Below are 21,193 nucleotides of genomic sequence, written 5' to 3' on the forward strand. Positions count from 1 at the left end.
GAACGGTTCACGAACATTACCTCACTTATTCCTTTTTTGAACTATTTATTTATTTTTTTTATAATTTATAGATTTTTATCTCTTTGCATTGTACTGCTGCTGCAAAATAACAATTTTCATGTCATATGTCAGTGATAATGAATCTGATTCTGATAAGCCTCACCCCTCCATGTACCTATCCAAGTGCTTCTTAAATGATACTGTTGTACCTGCCTCACCCACTTCCTCTGGCAGCTCGTTCCATATACTCACCACCCTCTGCATGAAAAAGTTGCCCCCTCAGGTCCCTTTTAAATCTTGCCTCCCCCCCCCACCCACCCTAAAATATGCTCTTTAATTTTGGACTCCCCTACCCTGGGGAAAAGACTGTTACCGTCCACCTTATCTGTACCTTTCATAATTTTAAGCACTTCTGTAAGGTCGCCCCTCATTCTCCTACGTTCCAAGGAATAAAGACCTAGCCTGGCCTAATTGGTAAATTGAGTTATTATTCTCACATGCTCTAAGGAACAGTGAAAAGCTTGTCTTGCATACCGTTCATACGGATCACTTCATTACACAGTGCCTTGAGGTAGTACAAGGGAAAACAATAACAGAATGCCGGGTTAAAGTGTTTCAGTTACAGTGAAAGTGCAGTGCAGGTAGACCATAAACTGCAATGCCATAACGAAGTAGATTGTGAGGTCAAGAGTTCATCTTATCAGGTTCAATAGTTTTATAACAGTGGAATTGACACTGTCTTTGAGCCTGGTGGTACGTGCTTTCAGGCTTTTGTATCTTCTGCCCGATGGGAGGGGAGAGAAGAGAGAATGTCTGGAGTGGGTAGGGTCTTTGACTATGTTGGCTGTCAGTTATGGTGTTTTATTGTTAGTAATGGTGTTTTTTTTGGACTTGCTTATACACTACAGTTTATATAATGATTTGCCCTTTTTTAACACTGGACACTGATTAAGCTTGTTTCATTGGACATTCTGCACTCAGAATATTGCAGGCTCATCCTGTCGAGGACTTGTTTATTCCATGATCTGAGTGAGCTGCCACCTTCAACCGCAGCAGACTTTCTGGTGGAGATAATCCCACGGTGTAGTTGGGTAGGATGTACTACGAGTAAGATCCAGCAATGACAAAGAATTAACAATATACAGTACTGGAATGTGATTTTAAATGCGAGATTCTGAACTCATAGGTCATAAAGTCATACAACACAGAACTGGGCCTTTGACTAGTGAGACTGTGCTGTCCATCAACCACTCGTTTACACTAATCCTACATTAATCCTATGTTATTTTCCCCAGAATCAACTGCACCCAGATTCTACCACTCACCTATACTCTCAGGACAGTTTTCAGTGACCAACTTACCCAACCCGCACGTCTTTGGATGTGAAGGAAGAAGTGTTTTATCAGTCTAGATAAAATACCAAGTAGAAGTGACAGTGAAGTTGTCGATTATTGTAAACCCTAACTCCATCTCTAATCTCCTTTAGAGATGGAAGTGTGCTGTCCTTTATCCAGTCTGCCCTGCACCAGTATGGTCCCACAACAGTGTGCTCAACTCATAACTGTGCTCTGAAGTGACACAGCAAGCTGTTCAAGGCAACCACAATGGGTAACAAATGCTGGCCTTGCTAGATATGCCCACATTTAAAAAATAAACTACTGATAACATGCAATCTACAAAAACAATATTAATCTTCTTCCCTTTCACTGTAACTCTGAAATCTCATCAGCTGTATTTTACAGTGATAAGATAAGATATCTTTATTAGCCACATGTACATCGAAACACAGCGAAATGCATCTTCTGCGTAGAGTGTTCTGGGGGCAGCCTGCAAGTGTCGCCATGCTTCCGACGCCAACATAGCTTGCCCACAACTTCCTAACCCGTATGTCTTTGGAATGTGGGAGGAAACCGGAGCACCCGGAGGAAACCCACGCAGACACGGGGAGAACGTGCAAACTCCTTACAGACGGCGGCCGGAATCGAACCCGGATCGCTGGCACTGTAAAGTGTTACGCTAACCGCTACACTACTGTGCCTGTAACAAGTGGACATGACTTCTCAGTTTTGTTCAGCGTCAGCTGATACTATATTAGGGTGAAGAATCTTTGAGTCCTTATTTAGATTCTGTTCAAACGGACGTGGAGAGCCAAATGATATTAAATCTCTGTTACTGAATGGTGACTTCGGGTAGGTGATGGAGGAATGGTAGTCACTTTGGAATGGAATCCTTGTTTGATGCAGCAGTTCCTACAATGAAGGTATTACAATTGGTAACGAGGGTTTAAAATGTACACACCCTTGTAATGGAATATTACCCAGAGGTTCTATTAGATTGTATCAATTGATGCATTAGAATGCAATGATTCTGTATTTATGGCCACTAGCATGCACTATGAAAACACTTCCTAGTTCTATTCCTTTCCTTCTCTTCTTTCAAAACAAAATTGGTTGGAGACTGAAGTATGTTAGGCCAGCACTGTGTCTTCAGGAGGGAGATATCGAATGGCACAGTGTCATGATACTGGTGTTATTCACACTAAATAATTAAGCTAAACAGGGTGGTAAATCGTGTTTAAAAACCAGCTTGCTTTCCATTTTGAATATAAGTCCAGCTGAAAATGGTGGGATGCAAATCTGACTTAATCCAACTGCTTAACATGAAACTTGAGCACCTATAGTCTCCTGGCTCACAAGTGGCTCAAATCAAACTGGTGGCACCGGAAATGAACTACTACGTGGCTGGTGTAGCAAATGGGTTGGAAGGAGGCTGTTCTTTAGGAGTTAGAGGTGCACAGCTGGATTGGAGTAGAGGAAACATTACTCTGTCACGAAGCTTCATAATTGATGTGAGAATATCACCTCATCAGTACCTGGTGATGTGGTACTCTCACAATAATTAAGAAGCATCTGGACGAGCACTTGAATTGCCAAGACATAATAGGTTATGGAACAAGTGCTGGTAAATGGATTAGTATCAATAGATACTTGATGATTAGCAGAGATGTGGTAGGCTGAAGAACCTGTTGCTGTTCTGTGTGACAGACTCTGCGTGTGAGAAGGTGGTAGACGTCAAGTTGCTCGATATATTTAAGAAGGAGGTAGATTTCACAAGAAGTATGGAGAGAGCGAGAATACTTTATTGACTTGGAGGATCAGCCATGATTGTTATGAATGATGGAGTAGACTCAAATGACTGAATGGCTTCTTCCTATTGTCTGTGTTTTGACTGGATTAATTGAATTCTTTGACTGTTTTAACCAAGCTTATCCAAGTGTTGGTATTCTGTTGGACTTGGATAGGACCAGCACCACTTGAGCACATTGGCAACAGGCGATCACTGTGATTTAAAAACAATTTCAGAAGCAAATCTTTTATAGATGTAACCAGATTAACACTGTGTTCAGTTTTGCAAAAGGCATAAGCAACAGTTGAAGTTTTAATTGCTGAGCTTGGCAATCTTTACCATGCATATGTATCCAAGGGAAGGAGAGTGAAGCACCTCTGGCCACCATAACAGTTAGTGGCCTGGGCTGTATAGCTAGTTGACAAAAGCAGTCAGACTAAGGACCACAGAATTGGTTGTCTGTTTTTGGTCTTGAAACTCTGACCTAACTACCCAATTCCAGCTCAGCTCCTGGGTGGACATGTGAAACGTTCAGACTGAAAAAGCAGTTGGTAGTACAATTCCAGACTGTTCTGTTGAAGAGTGCTGAATAAAGCAGCATCCCATTACGGTGGAGCCATTACGATTGGAGGTCTGCTACTGGCAGGTGCAATTTGAGATACATCAGGAGTATTTTGGCCCAGAAATAAAAGAAATTGGCCTGTGGTGTTGTCCTTGTGTTGTATTATACCAATATACTAAATAGACTCTGCACTGCAGATGCAGTAAACATCGAAGTATTTTTTATCAAAAGGCTTGATCGATTGAACTTTTCTTCAATGTAGGTAGTAACAATTTTGTAATGATCTCCCAAGAAATTAACCTCCTGTTCCTTACCAATAAACTCTCTCTCAAAGCTCTGTAAATTCTATTTTGCACGCTTCATGTGTGTATTGAAATCAAAATTTATCGCACCCTTGCTCTGAGCTTGTTCTTTCTCTATATCTCACAAGTAAAAATCTTTTCTTTCAGTATCTGCTGCTACGAGTTTTAAAACTAAAGCTCAGTATTGCAAACCAGTATTTTGCATTCATAAAGTACAGCCGTAATGCTAAAAGAGCAGTGTTTATGACTGTAGGATGATAGAGAGTACTGGCGTGCGTGTGTAAGTGCATTGATCTTCTCAACTTGTTCTTTGGCAAGAATGAACATTTTAATCAGCAGAGCTGTGTGAGGGCAGTGGGACACTCCCAGGCATAGTTTTGTTGCTGAGACCAATGCCGTGAGTACTTACATGGCAGCTTTGAACAATTGATCATCATTTTCTCCACATACGATGCAAGATGTTGCATTGTGATGAGCATAAAGCCTTGTTATTATTGTCATTACAAAAAAAAATTGTGTCACTCTATTCCTTTCCACACCAGGGCAGTGAATTTTGTTGGATTACAGCTTCCTCCATTCCTTTGCGACTGGGAATTATGACTAATTTCCCCCTCCTTATAACTAACTTGGGGAGTGACAGAGGCAGAGGGAAGTTGGTGGTGAGCACAAGTGGTTTGGAAAGGTAGGGTGGGCAGGACAGAGAGGAACAGTACTTTTGTTTCAAACTTACCGAGGATGAGATTAATCATATTCATACATTAGTAATCTAACACCAATCTAATTATTCCTTATGATTTAATACTCCTCAAGACAGTGCTTTTATCTATCTGGCTATCAATGATCTTTCATATTTTGGCATCAGCCTTTTAATTTGCATCTGACATATGAAAACCTAATGCAATTGTTGGGACTGGTAATGCATGAGTAGTTAAATAAGTTAGGTTATCAGAAACGTCTTTTGAGACCTAACATATCTGCGTTTGCCAGTCTAGGGTCTGAACTACTGGGCTGTTACAGATGATTAAGGTATTCTGTTCTGGTCACTGGCTGTAAGTGACTACTGAACCATGGACTGTCTGTGAACATTTTGAAATGTGCCTCTCAAGTGAATCATTCAAAGCAAAAGTTAAACAGGATATTTTTTCACCAGTAATTGAAACTACCTGGTTCAAATTCCCCATCAAACTCAACTTGTGAGCCATTGAGGGCAAATTCTCCATTTCCAGTGAGTGCTGTGTTCAAAGGGAATGCAAGTCAAGGTGGCTACTATGTTGTAAACCTTTGAAGTGATTTTAAGTGATCAGAATTCTACTCATCTAGCTTGTTCAATGATTCCACTTCTTGGGCAGTGTTTTACAGTTGTGAAGCAGAGAGCATATTTTCTGATGTGACACACTTGATGTGGCTATGTATTGCTGTGAAGTTAGTAATAATGGCAAAATGGTGAGTTTGAAACTTCTCCCATCCAATCAAACATGCCGTCAGGCAGACTAATGCTGTGTGTAATGCCTGTAAAGGCACAATGATGTAAATGCTGATCAGACACATTTATTTGTTCCTACGTACAGATATGATCCTCACTGACCTAATCCATATGCACTAACTTCATTTCTCCTTTTTCAGGTTATGTATGGTTTTCTAGTTGGCTGCCTAGTCCTACGATCAATATATATTGTCACATGGTAAGTTGTACACAAACACAGCACTTAATTATTAGAAAGAGCTCTGTGGTTTTACAGGTGTACATAACTTATTGTGGCACTGCCAGGGTTTCCAAAGGATACACATGAAATTAGGATATTTGTCAACCTGGCTATGATTCTATTATTGGCACAGTGTTTCTCAATGTAGTTTAGGTAATCCTGAATAGACCAAAGATGTAATCTTCATCTAAATCTAATATAACGTTCATCAAGGAATTAAAACTAGGAGGCTGAAATTAGGTTTACTGCAAACCAAAGTGAAAGGCAGTGTCTCTGAATGCACGTTGTCATCAAGGTTAAGAAGAGTAATCAGAAGAGCAGATAAGTAAGAAAATAAATATGACTGGTCATTGAATTGGGTGTACAAAACTTGATACCTGGTGTAGTTTTCAAAATATCATTCTTTTTTGTGAATTTGCATGTTTGTTTTCTTTTTTTGTTTTGAACATTAGTTTGGTCAACTTGACTGTTGGCTAGTCCTCTTCCAAATCAATTTAAGCTCTGTAGAGCTCTTCGTTCCAATTTCATATTCATTGCATGAGTGATAAGAACAGAGTCGCTCTCCCGCTGGATAATTTTCCTCTGAACAGCAGATTAACCTTATTATCTTTGGGCTCAAGGTGAGTGGACAAGTAACCCCTCATAGCGTCTGTGATGAGAATCAACATTCTGCCTTCATTCTAGTTCAAAACACAACCAAACTCAATTGAAAATCAAAGTAACTGCAGATACTGGAAATACTCAATAGATCAGACAGTGGAGAGAGAAACAGTGAAAGGTCACTTACCTGGAACGTTTACCCTGTTTCTCCCTCCTCAGATGCTGCCTGCCCTGCGGAGTTTTTTTAACACTTTCTGTTCTTATCTCTGAACTTTAATCTGATTTAAAAATGGTTATCAAGCATTTAATCTTATTGTTTATAGCAAAAGATACTGTTTTCATGGAAGGTCCATCTCCTTGAAGTGATTCCATATTTCACAATCTTCATTTAGATTCTCTGTTGCCAATCATTTCTGGGTATAGTTATAGCAATGGGTTGGAGATCAGTTGAAACAAATTCATTTCATTGGGAAAGCCAAAAGCTATTCAAACAGCATTGTTATCGTATTGACAGTGCTGACAATCTGCATTCATTTTTCTTACCCCACCATAATTCAGGAATCCATTGAATGTTCAGTGGCAATATTGCAAAATTCTGTTTCTGTTAGAAATAATGTTGCATTAGGAGGCACACATGTTCATGAATTTTAGATGCTATGATTGTAGGTTCAGTCTTTGATTGCATATTTCAATATAGCAATGTTCATCTACATCAGTACAGTGTGCTATAAGATTTCTTTATTAGTCACATGTACATCGAAACACACAGTGAAGTGCATCTTTTGCATAGTGTGTTCTGGGGGCAGCACGCAAATGTAGCCACACTTCCAGCGCCAACGTAGCATGCCCACAACTCCCTAACCTGTACGTTTTTAGAATGTGGGAGGAAACCGGAGCACCCGGAGGAAACCCACGCAGACACGGGGAGAACGTACAAACTCCTTACAGACGGCAGCCGGAATTGAACCCAGGTCGCTGGCGCTATAAAGTGTTACGCTAACTGCTACACTACCGATGCCTGGGTGGTCTAATTTAACATCAACACCAACAATATCTATCAGTTTATTTATCTCTCCAGTATTTCTAGAATTGCACTTATTGCAAATTGACTGCCTCATTTGATTCCACCAGAAATAGTTCTGAGTGTTAAGTCCTCTAGTATATCCTGAGGGCATGAAATGCAAATACACTAACTTACTGACTTTCATTTTTCTTGCAGGGTCCACCCATGGCTGAGGCCTCTTGCCTATACATCCCTAGGTGTATTCATGCTGGGCTTTATTCTCTGGAATGTAGACAACATCTTATGTGATAATTTGAGGTACAGTTTTATTCTATTATTTCTAATAGCATTTAGGAGCAGTTAAATTGTGGTAATCTTTTTGATATCAAGTAGGTTAATTTCAGAGGAATAACAAACACATTTCTCCTAAGGTTTACAATCTCTGCCATGTTTAGCATGGATACAGGGTGAACTTCCAGCAGAACTGTGGAACTGAACTTCTAACTGAATTTTAAACTACTTTTCAGAAACCTTAGTTAGAAGGAAAAATGAGGTATGATGGTCTAAATCAAATGGTGCGATTTTAAAGATGGTGCAGGGACAGAGATACTTAGCTGATGACTTTAAAAATGACCATTCAAGTTTAGCAGGCATTTAAAAAAAAATCATGAGAGATCCTTGGCTTTGCAAAGAGAAGCATGAAGTACAAAAACAAGGAAATTGTAGTAATCCTCTAAAAAAAAATCACTGGGTAGGCGTCATCTGGAGTAGACAAGGTAAAGGTTTCCACAGGCAGGAGGAAGGGTAATTGACAAAATGATCAGGCAAGGATAAGAGGAGAATTTATTTAGTTCCACAGCAAATTACTATAATCTGGATTACATCCCTACATTGCGATAGAACCTGATTCATTGATAACTTTCAAAAGGGAGAAGTGAAAAGGTACTTAAAAGGAAAAACTGCGTAGCTAAGAGGAAAAAGCAAAAGAGTGTGACTAATCAGGTAACTCTGGACAGGCACGATGGGCTGAATGGTCATTTTCTGTGTTCTGGGACTCTGTTCTTCTCGTAATGTTGTGGTCATAAAGCACAGAAACAGGCTCTTCAGCCCACTGTCTGTGCCCACCATCCTACCCATTTATATGAATCCCACTTAGCGTCCCACTTGGTCCATATCCTTCCATGCCTTGGTGATTCAGTTGCTCATCTGGACATTTCTTAAGTGTTTCTAGTGTCTCTGCCTCCACCACCACTTAGGCAGTGTGTTCCAGATTCTGATCACCCTCTGAGTGGGGAAAGAAATCTTCCTCGGATCCTTTCCAAATCTCCTAGTCCTAATCCTAAACTTCTGCTCTTTAGTTTTAGACACTTTGCTATGTTGAAAATTTCCCTTCCATCTACCCTATCTATGGCCCTCATAGCATTATATACTGTATATCTATGGGGGTCCCTCCTCAGTCTTCTCCACTCTCACGAAAGCGAACCCAGCCTATCTGGTCTCTCCTCATAACCTGGGAAATGCTCTTTCCTAGGCAACATCCCGATGAATCTCCTCCGTACCCTCTCCGATGCAATCACATCCTTCCTGTAGTGTGACGACCAGAACTGCACAATGTATTCCAATTGAGGCCTCACTACTTTTGTAAAGTTGTACCATAACTTCCCTACTCTTCCATTCTATGCCTTGACTAATAAATGCAATTATCCTATATGCCCCCTTTACCACCTTATCTCCCTGTGCTGCCATCTTCAGGGATCCTTGGACTTGTACACCAAGGTCTTTTCTGTTCCTCAGTACTCCCTAGGGCCCTACCATTACTCAGCACTCACTAGAGCCCTACCATTCATTGTGTACACCCTATCCTTATTACTTCTCCCAAAGTGTATCACCTTGCACTTATCAGGATTAAATTCCATCTGCCATTGTATTTGCCACCTTACCAACTGTAGCCTAAGATTAACCTCCTACATCATATCCAAATAGTTAATGTATATATACAGCAAACAGCAAGGTCTCAGCACCAATCCCAGTGATGCACCATTGGACATGGGCTTCCAATCACCAAAGTAACTCTCTGCCATCGTCCTCTTTCTCCTATTACCAGTTTTGGATCCAATCTGCCTTGGCTCTCAGGTGTTCTAACCTTTTGGACTAATATTGCCCATATGGGACCTTGTAAAAGCCTTACAAAACTGCACTGCCCTCATTAATAAATTTTGTCCTGATGAAGGGTCTCGGCCTGAAAGGTCAACTGTTTATTTCCCTCATGGATGCTGCCTGACCTGCTGAGTTCCTCCAGCACTTTTTGTGTATTGCTCAATAAATTTTGTTACCTCTTTGAAAAATTCCACAAAATGGATCACATAGGATCTCCTCCGAACAAAGAGATGCTGACAATCTTTGATTATTTACTTGCAAGCATAAATTAAGCTTATCTCTCAATTTTTTTTCCAATGATGTCCTTATCACGTATGTTGGACTTGAGGCCTGTAGTCACCTGCCTTGTCCCTGCAGCCCTTCTTGAATAAAAGCACTGAATTTGCTGTCCCCCCCACCCCCCACCCCAGTCATCTGGGACCTCACCAGTGGCTAGTGAAGCTTTAAAAATCCTTATCAGGGCTCCTGCAGTCTCTTCCCTTACCTCCCATAATAGCCTAGGATATATCTCATCAGGCACTGGGAATTATTTTGCCCTTTTAAGCCCACTAAGACTTCAAATACTCCTTTTAATAATATGTACTAGAATTTTGATCATTCCCCTCCCTGAATTCTCCACCTAATAGTGTCATCCTTAGAGAAAACAGCTATTCATTTAAGATCTTCACAACGTCCTCTGGTATGCATAGATTGCCCCTCATGACCTCTACTCTTTCCCTGGTTACTCTCTTGCCCTTAGAAAATCTTTAATCTTGTCTGTGGGAGATGTGTCGAGCCCTCTCTTTACCTTCTAAATTTATGTTTTAAGGAACCCCTATACTTTCTATGCCCCTGACGGACCTCTATTTTCAGTCCTCTAAACTTTCTTCCTGACTTTTTTTATGACAATTTTCTCCCTTCTAAACCTGTGATGTGCTAATTCTGAGTGAAGCCCAGCTCCATAGATATTGACACTGAGTCCAGGTACATGATCCAAGCAGTCATTATTCATGTCAGTAATCAGGACGGTCAAAGAAACATCCATAAAGGGATGTTTCCAAAGAGTTTTGATACAAACTGGGAGCAAGAATGTGGCTGATGTACTTACTGCCCTAAATGGAAGGATAAAATGTGATTTTTGTCTTCATTTTGAAAGTATAAGCAAGGTACGTCTAAGTCTGCTCTTAGACTTTTGCCATGATATGTCATAGAAGTATCTGTGCTGATATGTTGGTGTTATCATTCCATCTGTGGTTGGTTAACAGTGCTCACAAGTGACAAGCTGTAATTTGGTGACAGTGTTATCTATGAACTGCACTTCAGTAAAGATCAGAGCCTATAAGGACACATGGGTAAAATGCAGTAATATGACCTGAAATGTAATCAAAGTTTTTCCTTCCTTTAGGGAGATCAGGCAAAAGGTACCGTTCCATCTCCTTGGTGCCTTGACACAATTTCACGCATGGTGGCACATTCTAACAGGCCTAGGCTCTTACCTGCACATTCTCTTCAGGTAGGATTGATGGCAGTGTTCTCATCGTTTATTGCTGGTATATAACTATCTTAAGGCTATGTTTTAGCTCCCTTCTCCCTAGAGTATGTGTGCTGTGTCTTTAGCTTGTTAATTTGTTCAAACAAAGCCAGCATTCAGACCTTGAACCATCTCCACTAAAGGCTTCAAGAACACAGACCTTTAAAATAACGCACATCTACATTGTCTTTTTGCATAGTTCCTGTCTCTCAAGGACTGCACATCCTTTTCACTGTAAGAACACCTCTCATCATTACATTTTGTTGTTAATGTAACAAGACACCTCAATCACAAAAATCGATGTCATTCCATTGCTGAATCTGGTCTTTTGACAGCCTGAGTACCATCATTGACCGCAGACTCAGGTGTAAAGATCCCATGACTGCTAGAGCAGGTCGGTGGCTGAATATTCTCACCTCTTGAGCACAAACCCCTCCAACCCCACCTTAATGTCTTCTCTGCATAAAGGCACAAGTTAAAGTGTGATGGAATACTCTTCACTTGCCTGCAAGAGTGAAGTTCCAATAACACTCGGGAAGTTCAGTACAATCTAGGATAAAGCAGTCCACTCGATTTGTGCCTCTTCACAAGGCTAAGGGTTCATTGTGTCCACTTCCTGTTTACTGTGACTGCAGGGAATGTAAAACGGTACTGGTGTATCAGTGGGTGTAACCTTTTGCATTTTTTTTGGTTTCAGATTCAGAATAGTTTATTGTCATATACATCGGGGTGCGATGAAATTCTTTTCTCACATGAAGCTCACAGAGTGAACAGTGTACACAGTAATAATAAATACAACAATGAGTGCAAAACAATAGAATGGTGCAAAGTACAACAGCATGGTACAAGGACAGGAATGCATCTTGTAGAGAATGCAGTTCAAGAGAAGAAAATAAGTAAGCAGCAACAATGGGTTAGGCATAGTTCTACATGGGAAAGGGATTGGGAGACACGGGGCATAAATTTGTCCTCTGTTGGATGTGGGTGGTGAAATTTCTTGACATCATTGGAGCCAAATGTTTAGATCTGGAATTTACCATGCATATGTTACTCTATCGTACGATTAGCATATACAGCAGAGGACAAATCACTACTCCATGCTGTTGACTGGGAGTAATGTATTTGGGTAATTGATGATCATCGGGGACATGGTGGGTCAAAGGACCTGTTTCTGTGCTGTATGGCTTTATGGCTTTATGACTCTATAACTCCCAAGAAATTCAACACTATCCAGGTCAAAGCAGCCCACTTGATTGGCACCAACAACCCTAAATATTCATCCCCTCCACCATGGGCACTGACTACCATCTACAACATGCACTGCATTTACTTGCCCAGATCTCCCAAACCCATGACGTTACCACCAAGAAGGACAAAGGCAGCAGGTGCGTGGGAGCACCACCACCAGCAGGTTGCCTTCCGAGTCACATAACATCTTGACGTGAAAATATATCACCAGTCCTTCAGTGTCACCGTGTCTAAATCATGGAACTCGCCACCCACAACAGCATTGTGGGAGCACTTTAACCGAAAGAACTACAGTAGTTCAAGAAGGCGGCTCCTCACAACTTTCTCAAGGGCAATTAGGGATGGGCAATATATATCGATCTTGTCAGCAAAACGCAGATCTCGTAAATGAATTTTAAAAAAATACTCATCTTGCACTCACTGCCCAAGTGAAGTAGCTTGTTCTAGCAATATATCTTTGTGTTGAAAAATCTGTTAACGTATGTTCCCTCAATTATTGTTATCTACAAGCCGACAACAATTTACATTTATTTGGCACTGTCAGGCAAAATAAGTTTAGTTGCTTTAGTTTATCTTTATGGCCTCCCCACTCTTTTCTGTGCCCCTACCTTTCAAGTGGAACCTTTGACAAAAGATACCAAAAGTACAAACCACGATTGGCCTCACGCAGCATTGAGGACGTGGCTTTCATTGTGGGCTAGAATTTTATTTGTTGACCTTGGTTTTGTTTAAAGCGATAAATCAAAACCAAATTGTGAACATTAATGCTTGAAAGCTTGAGTGATTTCAGAATAATGTCTGAGATAAAAGAGGCTATTTGGTCCATGAATTGACAGAAAAGAACAAAGTTTGCAAGCCCCCCAGATTGATAAGTATGTTCACTAACCTTGCCATACCCACTCACCTCTCCAAATGAATAAGGGAAGACCGTTATTGTTTATTTTTCATCGGCGTTTTTGGGAATTATCATTCATTGCCCACCCTAATTGCCCTTGGACTGAATACCTTGTTAGTTACTCAGAGTAGACCACATTTCTGTGGGTCAAGAATTAAACACGTAGGATGGCAGTTTCCTTTCCCTGAAGGACATTGGTGAACCAGATTTTTTTTTTAAATAACAATCTGAAAGCATCATGGTCACAAATAGTGGTGCTGGCTTTTTATTTTGGTTTATTTAATCATCTGAATTTAAACTCCCCATTTGTGGTGGTGGGATTTGAACTTGGATTACCATCACACTACCATACCAATTAATTTTGGATTAATTGATACCGTCAAAATTAATTTAACAGTTGTTGAAGAGGGGTATGAAAAGCTAGAGCCACTAGTATTAACAAATTTGTAAATTCAGGAACTGAACTGATACAAGTATCAGCTTTGACTTAGTGGTAGTATTATCCCTTCAAAGAAATATGTTGTGAATTAAAGACCTTTACCAGCTACTTGACTACAGAATCAAAACAGACACTGTAGTACAGTGCTGAGGAAGTGCTGAAGTGTAAAAATATTGAGGACCTATCTGTACACACAAGAGGCACGGAAGATGGTTTGAGTAAAAAAAAAGTGCCCCTTGATCTTAAGGTCATATTCACGATCAGAAATAAACTGTGAGAAACTGAGAAAATTAAAAATAGAATGTGTGTTAATTAAACAGGGTTGTATACTGAATGAGTTAATACAGACGTTTCAGCCACTCAAAAGTTACCATTCGTTCTGATACCTTTGTTTTAGTCATGGTAATGATGTACTGAGCTTGCCATATATTCTCAGAATAAGAACACAGTACACAAAGGACAATGTGTAAAAGGGATGCAACTGTTTAAAACTTGTGGCACAAGAATAGGAAGTGTTTTGCTGCCAGCTAGTTGTGGGAGAGGTGGGCGGAGCAATGTTTTCCAGCTGTTTAAAATGGCTGTAAAGCAACCAGCCAAGCTGCAATTAATGTCCGTGGTTGATCCTTCAATGTTGTGTGATTTTCGCTTTTGCACTATCTCACGAGTCACACAGTCGCTTCACCGCATCAAAGTGTGATGGCACATCGCAAAGTTGTATAGGCAACTTGTTTCTTTTTTCATACGAGCTCCTTTATACTAATCAGGCAGTGAAATGATAGCATTTAGAGTGGATTAGTTTCTTAGAGATGCATCAATTTATTTTTCACACTGGTATAAAAGGTAGCTAATTTTCATTAGTAATATCCCATCACATCATTCCTTTATTGGTTGAGGAGAAATATTATCCAGGTCAATGGAGAATTCATATCATAAAATGGTGCCATTAAAGTGGGTAACATGGAGCATGTTTGTATACCTGTTCAAAGGGACCTTATTGCCTTGATTTACCTTGCGGATGATTGGTTGTCTAAGACTAACTTATAAAACTACAAAATCTCTAATTCATACTATTTTGGAAATATATTGTGATTACATAATTATCAGTGGATCTAAATCCTGGAATGCTCTACCCATCAGTACTGTTGGGAGTCCCTTCACCAGAAGAACTGCTGTGGATCAAGAGGGAACTTTCCACCATCTTAAGGGCAGTTAGGAATAATGCTGGCCTTGTTAGTGATATTCTCATCTATTGAAATATATTTTTTATTGAAAAGAAAAGTAGCAAAGAAGATTTTAAACCAGTCATGATCTTGGTTTGATGCAGTTAAATCTAACCAAAATTAGTAACAATGTTTTGTTCTAAATTGGAGGAAAATCAGTGTCAATTAGCTGATGTAACTTTTAATTTTAAAAGCTTTAATGTAAGAAAAGTGGCGGCCAAGTTGCACACAATTTCTCACAAATATGAATATTGGCCAGATAATTGGTGATGTTAATTATGGGCTAAGTATTGCCTCAGGGTAAACTCTTTTGCTCTTCATATATTGCATGAGACCTTTTATAAGACCATAAGATTATAGAAGCAGAATCGAGCCATTTAACTCATCGAGTCTGCTCCGCCATTCAATCATGGCTGATTTTTTTTTCCAACCCCATTCTCCCGCCTTCTCCCCGTAACCCTTAACCCCCTCACCAATCAAAAACCTATCAATCTCTGCCTTCGATATACCCAGTGACTTGGCCTTCACAGCCCTCTATGGCAATGAATTCCACAGATTCACTGCCCTCTGGCTGAAGAAATTCCTCCTCATCTCTGTTGTAAAGGAATGTTCCTTTACTCTGAGGCTATCCTAGACTCTCCTACTAATGGAAACATCCTCTCCAAACCCACTCTATCCGGGTCTTTCAGTATCCAGTAGGCTTCAATGAGATCCCCCCTCCCCCAATCCTTTTGAACTCAGAACTTGTGTTCATTTGAGGGGGCAGATCAACCTCAATTTAATGTGTTATTGAAAGTGGCACCTCTGACAGTGTGGCATACCCCCAGTGTATGAATGTCCACTGAGACATTTGAACATGGGTCTCTGGAGTGGGGCTTAAAGACACAACCTCACCATTCGGGGTTGAGTCATGGCTGCCATAACAATGGCAGGATGAACAGAATGGGGTTCGTTTATGATTAATCAGGGGAAAATACATCCATTACACATGTAGCAGCCCACCTGGTGGTAACCTGCATGCATAGAACTCTGCCTTAGCACATCAGTTCCTGAGAAGGAATTGAATTGGGCCAGATGGATATTGTTGGGGCAGTGGCAAAAAATTGGTAAAAATGCATTCTTAGCGTTGTTAATGGTGCAGAGAATACAAAATGTTTTATTTGTTGTGAAACTTTCTCTCAATTGTTTTCTATTTGCCTAGAACCCAGGTTTACTCGGCTGAGAGCACTTGGCCCTGACTTGGGTTAGTGATGTAATACAAGTCCATGCTAAAAACAGCCACACAGAATAATCCTGAGCTCCAGTTATATTTATCAAGGTTTAACCTTAAACCATGATTTCATAGATCTCAACTTCTGACATGCATCTGTGTACTATTATCTCTGATCCAGGTTCCCTGTTTATATTTTTCAGTATGTACACAAGAACTTTATATTTGAAATACAGGCCTAAAGTGAAGGTAAGCCAAGCACTCAGATCATGAGTTTAGTTTTGTTTTCTAGAACAAAGTCATATTCACACAAAGTCTTTTAATTAAACGTGAAAGAGCGTGGTTTTCCCATCTGTTGAACATGCCAGTTATCAACCCTTTTCATGGTAATTAGAACAGGACTTTAAACGATTCTTGTATGTCATAACTCCCCACACCCATTTGTTCTCCATTTACCTTAGTACCAGCAGATATCCGTCACTCTTGTTTAAATGGCACTAAATTGCAGATGACACCAAAATTGGTGGTGGTATGTACAGTGAAGAAGGTTATCTAAGATTACAACAGGATCCTGATCAACTGGGAAAGTGGGCTAAGGAATTGCAGATAGGATTTGACTTGGACAAGTGTGAAGTATTGCATTTTGGTAAGGGAGTTTCTTTAGGAGTCAGGCTGGTGAAAATTATTGGGATTGTATGCATCCTTCACATGTTGACACCACCTACCTATTGGTAGACGAGGCCACTGAACTTGAACCTCAGTAAGAGTTAGCACCTTCATCATGCCATGTAGGATACACTTTGGATATATGTATAAAAAAATACAAGATGTTCTGCCTTCGTAATTATTTCCCCTCAATGTTTTTGTTTTTGACAATTATTTCTAAAATCCATCTTGAAATGTTTCAATCCATCCCCACTAAGGCTGGAAACTTGTGATCAAGAATAAAAAAGCAAGGTTAATCCCACTTAATAAAAAAGTAAAGAGCAAGACTGCAAACCATGTAAATTACATATTACCTGCAACATACAGCACAGTAACGGGCCATTTTGTCCAATGTTGGTACTTACACTGCACACAAGCCTTTCCCATCCAATCATTTTGCTACATCAGCATCATTGTACATTCTCCTCGTGTCTGCATGGGTTTCCTCCAGGTGCTTCGGTTTCCTCCCACCTTCCAAAGACGTACGGGTTAGGAAGTTGTGGGCTGCCCCCAGAACACTATGCAAAAGATGTACTTCACTGCATTTCGATGTATGTGTGACGAATAAAGGCACCTTATCTTACTGTTCCACTTTCCCTCCTGTGTTTATCCTGGTCCTCATTAAATGCAACAACGAACTTCAACTCAGAAACTTACGGTGGAATGATCCACTGAAATAAAAATGTATTAAGTGTTCAATACCAAATTTGGCTCAAAGCCAATGAAACCACACTTCTGAGGCAGAGTGTCTTCCCTACTAAATTGTAGATTCAAAAAAAAGCCATTAAAAACTCTTTTTTACTCACTGTATTTAAAAATGTACTTCAGTTTAAGGTAGCAGGGATGAGCAGGTTAATGGTTCCAGGCTTAACTAAAACATTTGCCTTGCTTTTCAGTTCCTGTCCATAATTAGCAGCTTTCCAGTGCTTCTAGTTTGAGCCAAACTTAACTTTCAGCCCAGTCAGTTCAAGAAGCAAAAAAGGCTTCTGCAGTCCATGATACTGAAAAATATTTCTTGCAATGTGTGTCAGAATGTGTGACCTGGATGTCAAAAATTCTTGTAGCAAATTTTGAGGCAATGACATAGTTCTGCTTCATTGCTTATAGTCTGTTATTTTTCTAATATCAAAAAAAAACTGTTCCAAACTCCAAGTTAAACAAATACTGATAGATTTCATAGATGGATAGGAAGTGTTTAAAGGGATATGGGCCAAACGCAGGTAAATGGGACTAGCTCAGGTGGGCAGCATGAACGAGTTGGGCCGAAGGACCTGTTTCTGTGCTGTATAACTCTACAACTCTAAAATGTTTGCCATTTATACAAAGGAGTTGGTATTGCCCCAGTAACTAGACCATGCTTTCTGACTGAAAGAGAATGCCACTCAAGGCTTGCAGTTACCTCACCCAAAGTTAGCATTTAATATGCATTACTTTATTTTTCTTTTGTATTATGTTTTGTTGAACTAATTTCCCGGTGAGTCTGCCAGTGCTCCTAGGAATTACTTATTCTAAAGTTGTTGCTCAGTATCGGCATCTGTCACTCCACACAGGTAGCTGCAGAGTAAAGACCCCTCTCATCCACAAGATGAACTGTGTGTGGCCAACCAGCTCTCTGCACTTGTGCACTGGCAGTGCAGAGTCAAGTTGAGTTTATTGTCATGTTGGCACATAGGTTCAGACAACACACAAAACATAAATTAAGATAAGGTATTTATTTATTAGTCACATGTACATCGAAACACACAGTGAAATGCGTCTTTCTGCGTTACGGAGGACGTGCTGGGGGCAGCCCGCAAGTGTCACCACGCTTCCGGCACCAACATAGCATGCCCACAACTCCTGACCTGTACATCTTTGGAATGTGGGAAGAAACTGGAGCACCCGGAGGAAACCCACGCAGACACGGGGAGAACGTACAAACTCCTCACAGACAGCGGCAGGAATTGAACCCGGGTTGTTGGTGCTGTAATAGCGTTACGCTAACTGCTACGTTACTGTGCTGCAGGTCAGTTCACAAACCTGATGTTTAGGAAAGTAGCTGTTCCTGAACCTGGTGGTGTGGGACTTCTGTACCTCCTGCCTGACGGTAGCAGTGAAAAGAGGGCATGACCCAGATAGTGGGCATTCTTGATAGATCCCACCATCTTGAAGTTTGTTCAGCTTAGAAAGAAGAAAGATCTAAATCCCTGTGGCCTGACAACCAACCAAACTACCATGTACATCGGCCAAAACTTAAATTTTCATGCCCCGTTAGTTTGTATTAGATCTAGAAGTTGAATGTATTGGGTAGTCTAATCATTTTCAAGCTGGTTGACTCAAACCGAGGAGTGAGACAGTTGACAGTGGAAATGTTAATGTTCTTCATTGCGAGCTCCAAATCCAGGGGAATCTCTTCCTTCAAGGGAACTTCTCAGAATGCTCTACCAATACTGGGATATAATGCTACTCTAATCAGTTCCCCCATAACAAAATTCATTCCTGAATGTTGACCCAATTGCTCGTACCTTTAACATAGTGAAGCCTTCCAAAATGCTTCACTGCAGAATAGCAAAGCTTTGGGTGAAGGTATGGCTGTCAGTGATGGATAATGAAAATTGGAGATGAACAAGAAGGCAGAATTAGAGGAACACGGATCATGGGTGATAAGGAGGGGGGCTGTGATGAGATTTGGACACACTTGAGAATTTTAAATTCATGATATTTAAGTTCCTATTTCTAAGATGACCTGTGTACCTCAATGAGAATGTGAGTGATGAATCAACTTAGAATGAAGCAACAAACAATCTGCTGGAGGAACTCAGCAGGTCAAGCAGCCAGAGGGTAGTGAATTTATGGAATTCCTTGCCACGTACAGCAGTGGAGGCCAGATCATTGGAGGCGTTTAAGGAGGAGGTAGATATCTAATTAGTCAAGGTATCAAGGGATTATGGGGATAAGGCTGGAAATTGGGGTTAGAATAGTTTTTTTTTGCTCATGGAGCAGACTCCCCCCCCATTTCTCATTTCTTTTTCCCCTTTGGAGCAGACTCAATGGGCCGAATGGCCTACTTCTGCTCCCTTGTCTTGTGATCTTGTGAAGCAGCATCTGTGGGGAGAGAGGAATTGTTGACGTTTTGGGTCCAGCAGATTGTGTGTTGCTGCAGATTCCAGCATCTGCAGTCTCCTGTGTCTCCAACTTGGAACTTAGTGTGGATCAAGATATGGATGGCAGAGCTTTGGAAATGAGGCTTGCCACAGCTTCAGGGCCAGTCCTGCCTTCCAGTGGTTTTATTGTTGCTGACACTCTGAATATCAAGAGGACAAGAAGCAGTGCTGGAGAATCTCAGCTCGGGTAACACCCTCAACCTCAGGCTCTCATAAAGCAAGTCCAGCTGAGGCCGCAACAGAATGGGAACCAGTCACTGGGCCAATTTAATTCCTTTGCTTTACAGATACTCCCGCACAGAAAAGAGATTGTAGTTGCATTTGGAGGCACTTAAAATCATGCTCTTTTCTCAGATTTGTAGGTTGTGTTCAGGTCCAACGCAGGAGACTTGAGCATATAATTCATGCCTGATGTGGCAGTGTGGGTGAATTATTATATCTAGGCATTGTCACCTTCCATTCAGATGATATACTTCAAATATGATCAGTGAATTTCTCCAAAATGGCCTGATTCAATATACATATCCCTTAGCCAGCTTTGACATGGTGTCGTAGAGAAATGCAGCATAGAGCAAGCCTTCCGCACCACTGACTCTGTGGTGACATCAGTCACCCATTTTATCCTATTCCTACCCAAGCCCGTATTATTTCCCCCACCCCGCCCATATTCTCATCAACACCCCCTCCATCTGACCTCCCTGCCCACCCTCGCACACATTCTACCACTCACCCACACACTAGGGACAATTAACCTACCAACCTGCACATCTTTGGGACGTGGGAGGAAACCGAAGCACCGAGAGAAACCTATACAGTCTCGGGGTGAAGGTGCAAACTCCACAAAGGCAGCACAGCAGGTCAGGATTGAACCATAGAACAGTACAGCACAATACAGGCCCTTCGGCCCACAATGTTGTGCCGACCTTCAAACCACACCTAAGTCTATCTAACCCCTTCCTCCCACATATCCCTCTATTTTAAATTCCTCCATATGCTTATTTAACAATCTCTTGAACTTGACCAACGTATCAGCCTCCACCACCACCCCATGCACCAACCACTCTCTGGGTGAAACCTGGGTTGCCAGAGTTGTGAGGCAGCAACTGTACTGTGGTATAGCCCTGGTATGTTGTAGAACAGATAGACTGAGGGATATAGGTACATAGTTCCCTGAAAATGGAGACACAGGTAGACAGGGTGGTGAAGAAGTCGTTTGGCATGCTGGCCTTCGTAGAATCATACAGAATGGAAACAGGTCCTTCGGCCCAACTCGTCCATGCCATCTGTGTTGCCCAGTGAGCTATTCCAATCTGCCTGCGTTTGGCCCATAGCCCTCTAAACCTCTCCTATCCATGGACTTATCATCAGTC

The 21,193-nt window shown here is 41.0% G+C and overlaps 1 protein-coding gene across 2 annotated transcripts in view; it reads left to right on the forward strand.

The window, feature by feature from the left end:
• The window catches only part of acer3 (alkaline ceramidase 3), a 169,090-nt gene that overhangs the window by 141,948 nt on the left and 5,949 nt on the right, over nucleotides 1-21,193 (forward strand). For both annotated transcript variants that reach the window (XM_052026076.1, XM_052026077.1), the window contains exons 7-10: nucleotides 5,614-5,672; nucleotides 7,513-7,614; nucleotides 10,838-10,945; nucleotides 16,179-16,224. In XM_052026076.1, coding sequence (XP_051882036.1) covers nucleotides 5,614-5,672; nucleotides 7,513-7,614; nucleotides 10,838-10,945; nucleotides 16,179-16,224 — 315 coding nt within the window. The remainder of the gene's footprint in view (nucleotides 1-5,613; nucleotides 5,673-7,512; nucleotides 7,615-10,837; nucleotides 10,946-16,178; nucleotides 16,225-21,193) is intronic.

Source organism: Pristis pectinata, chromosome 11 (genome assembly GCF_009764475.1).
Source record: "Pristis pectinata isolate sPriPec2 chromosome 11, sPriPec2.1.pri, whole genome shotgun sequence".
NCBI lineage: Eukaryota > Metazoa > Chordata > Chondrichthyes > Rhinopristiformes > Pristidae > Pristis > Pristis pectinata.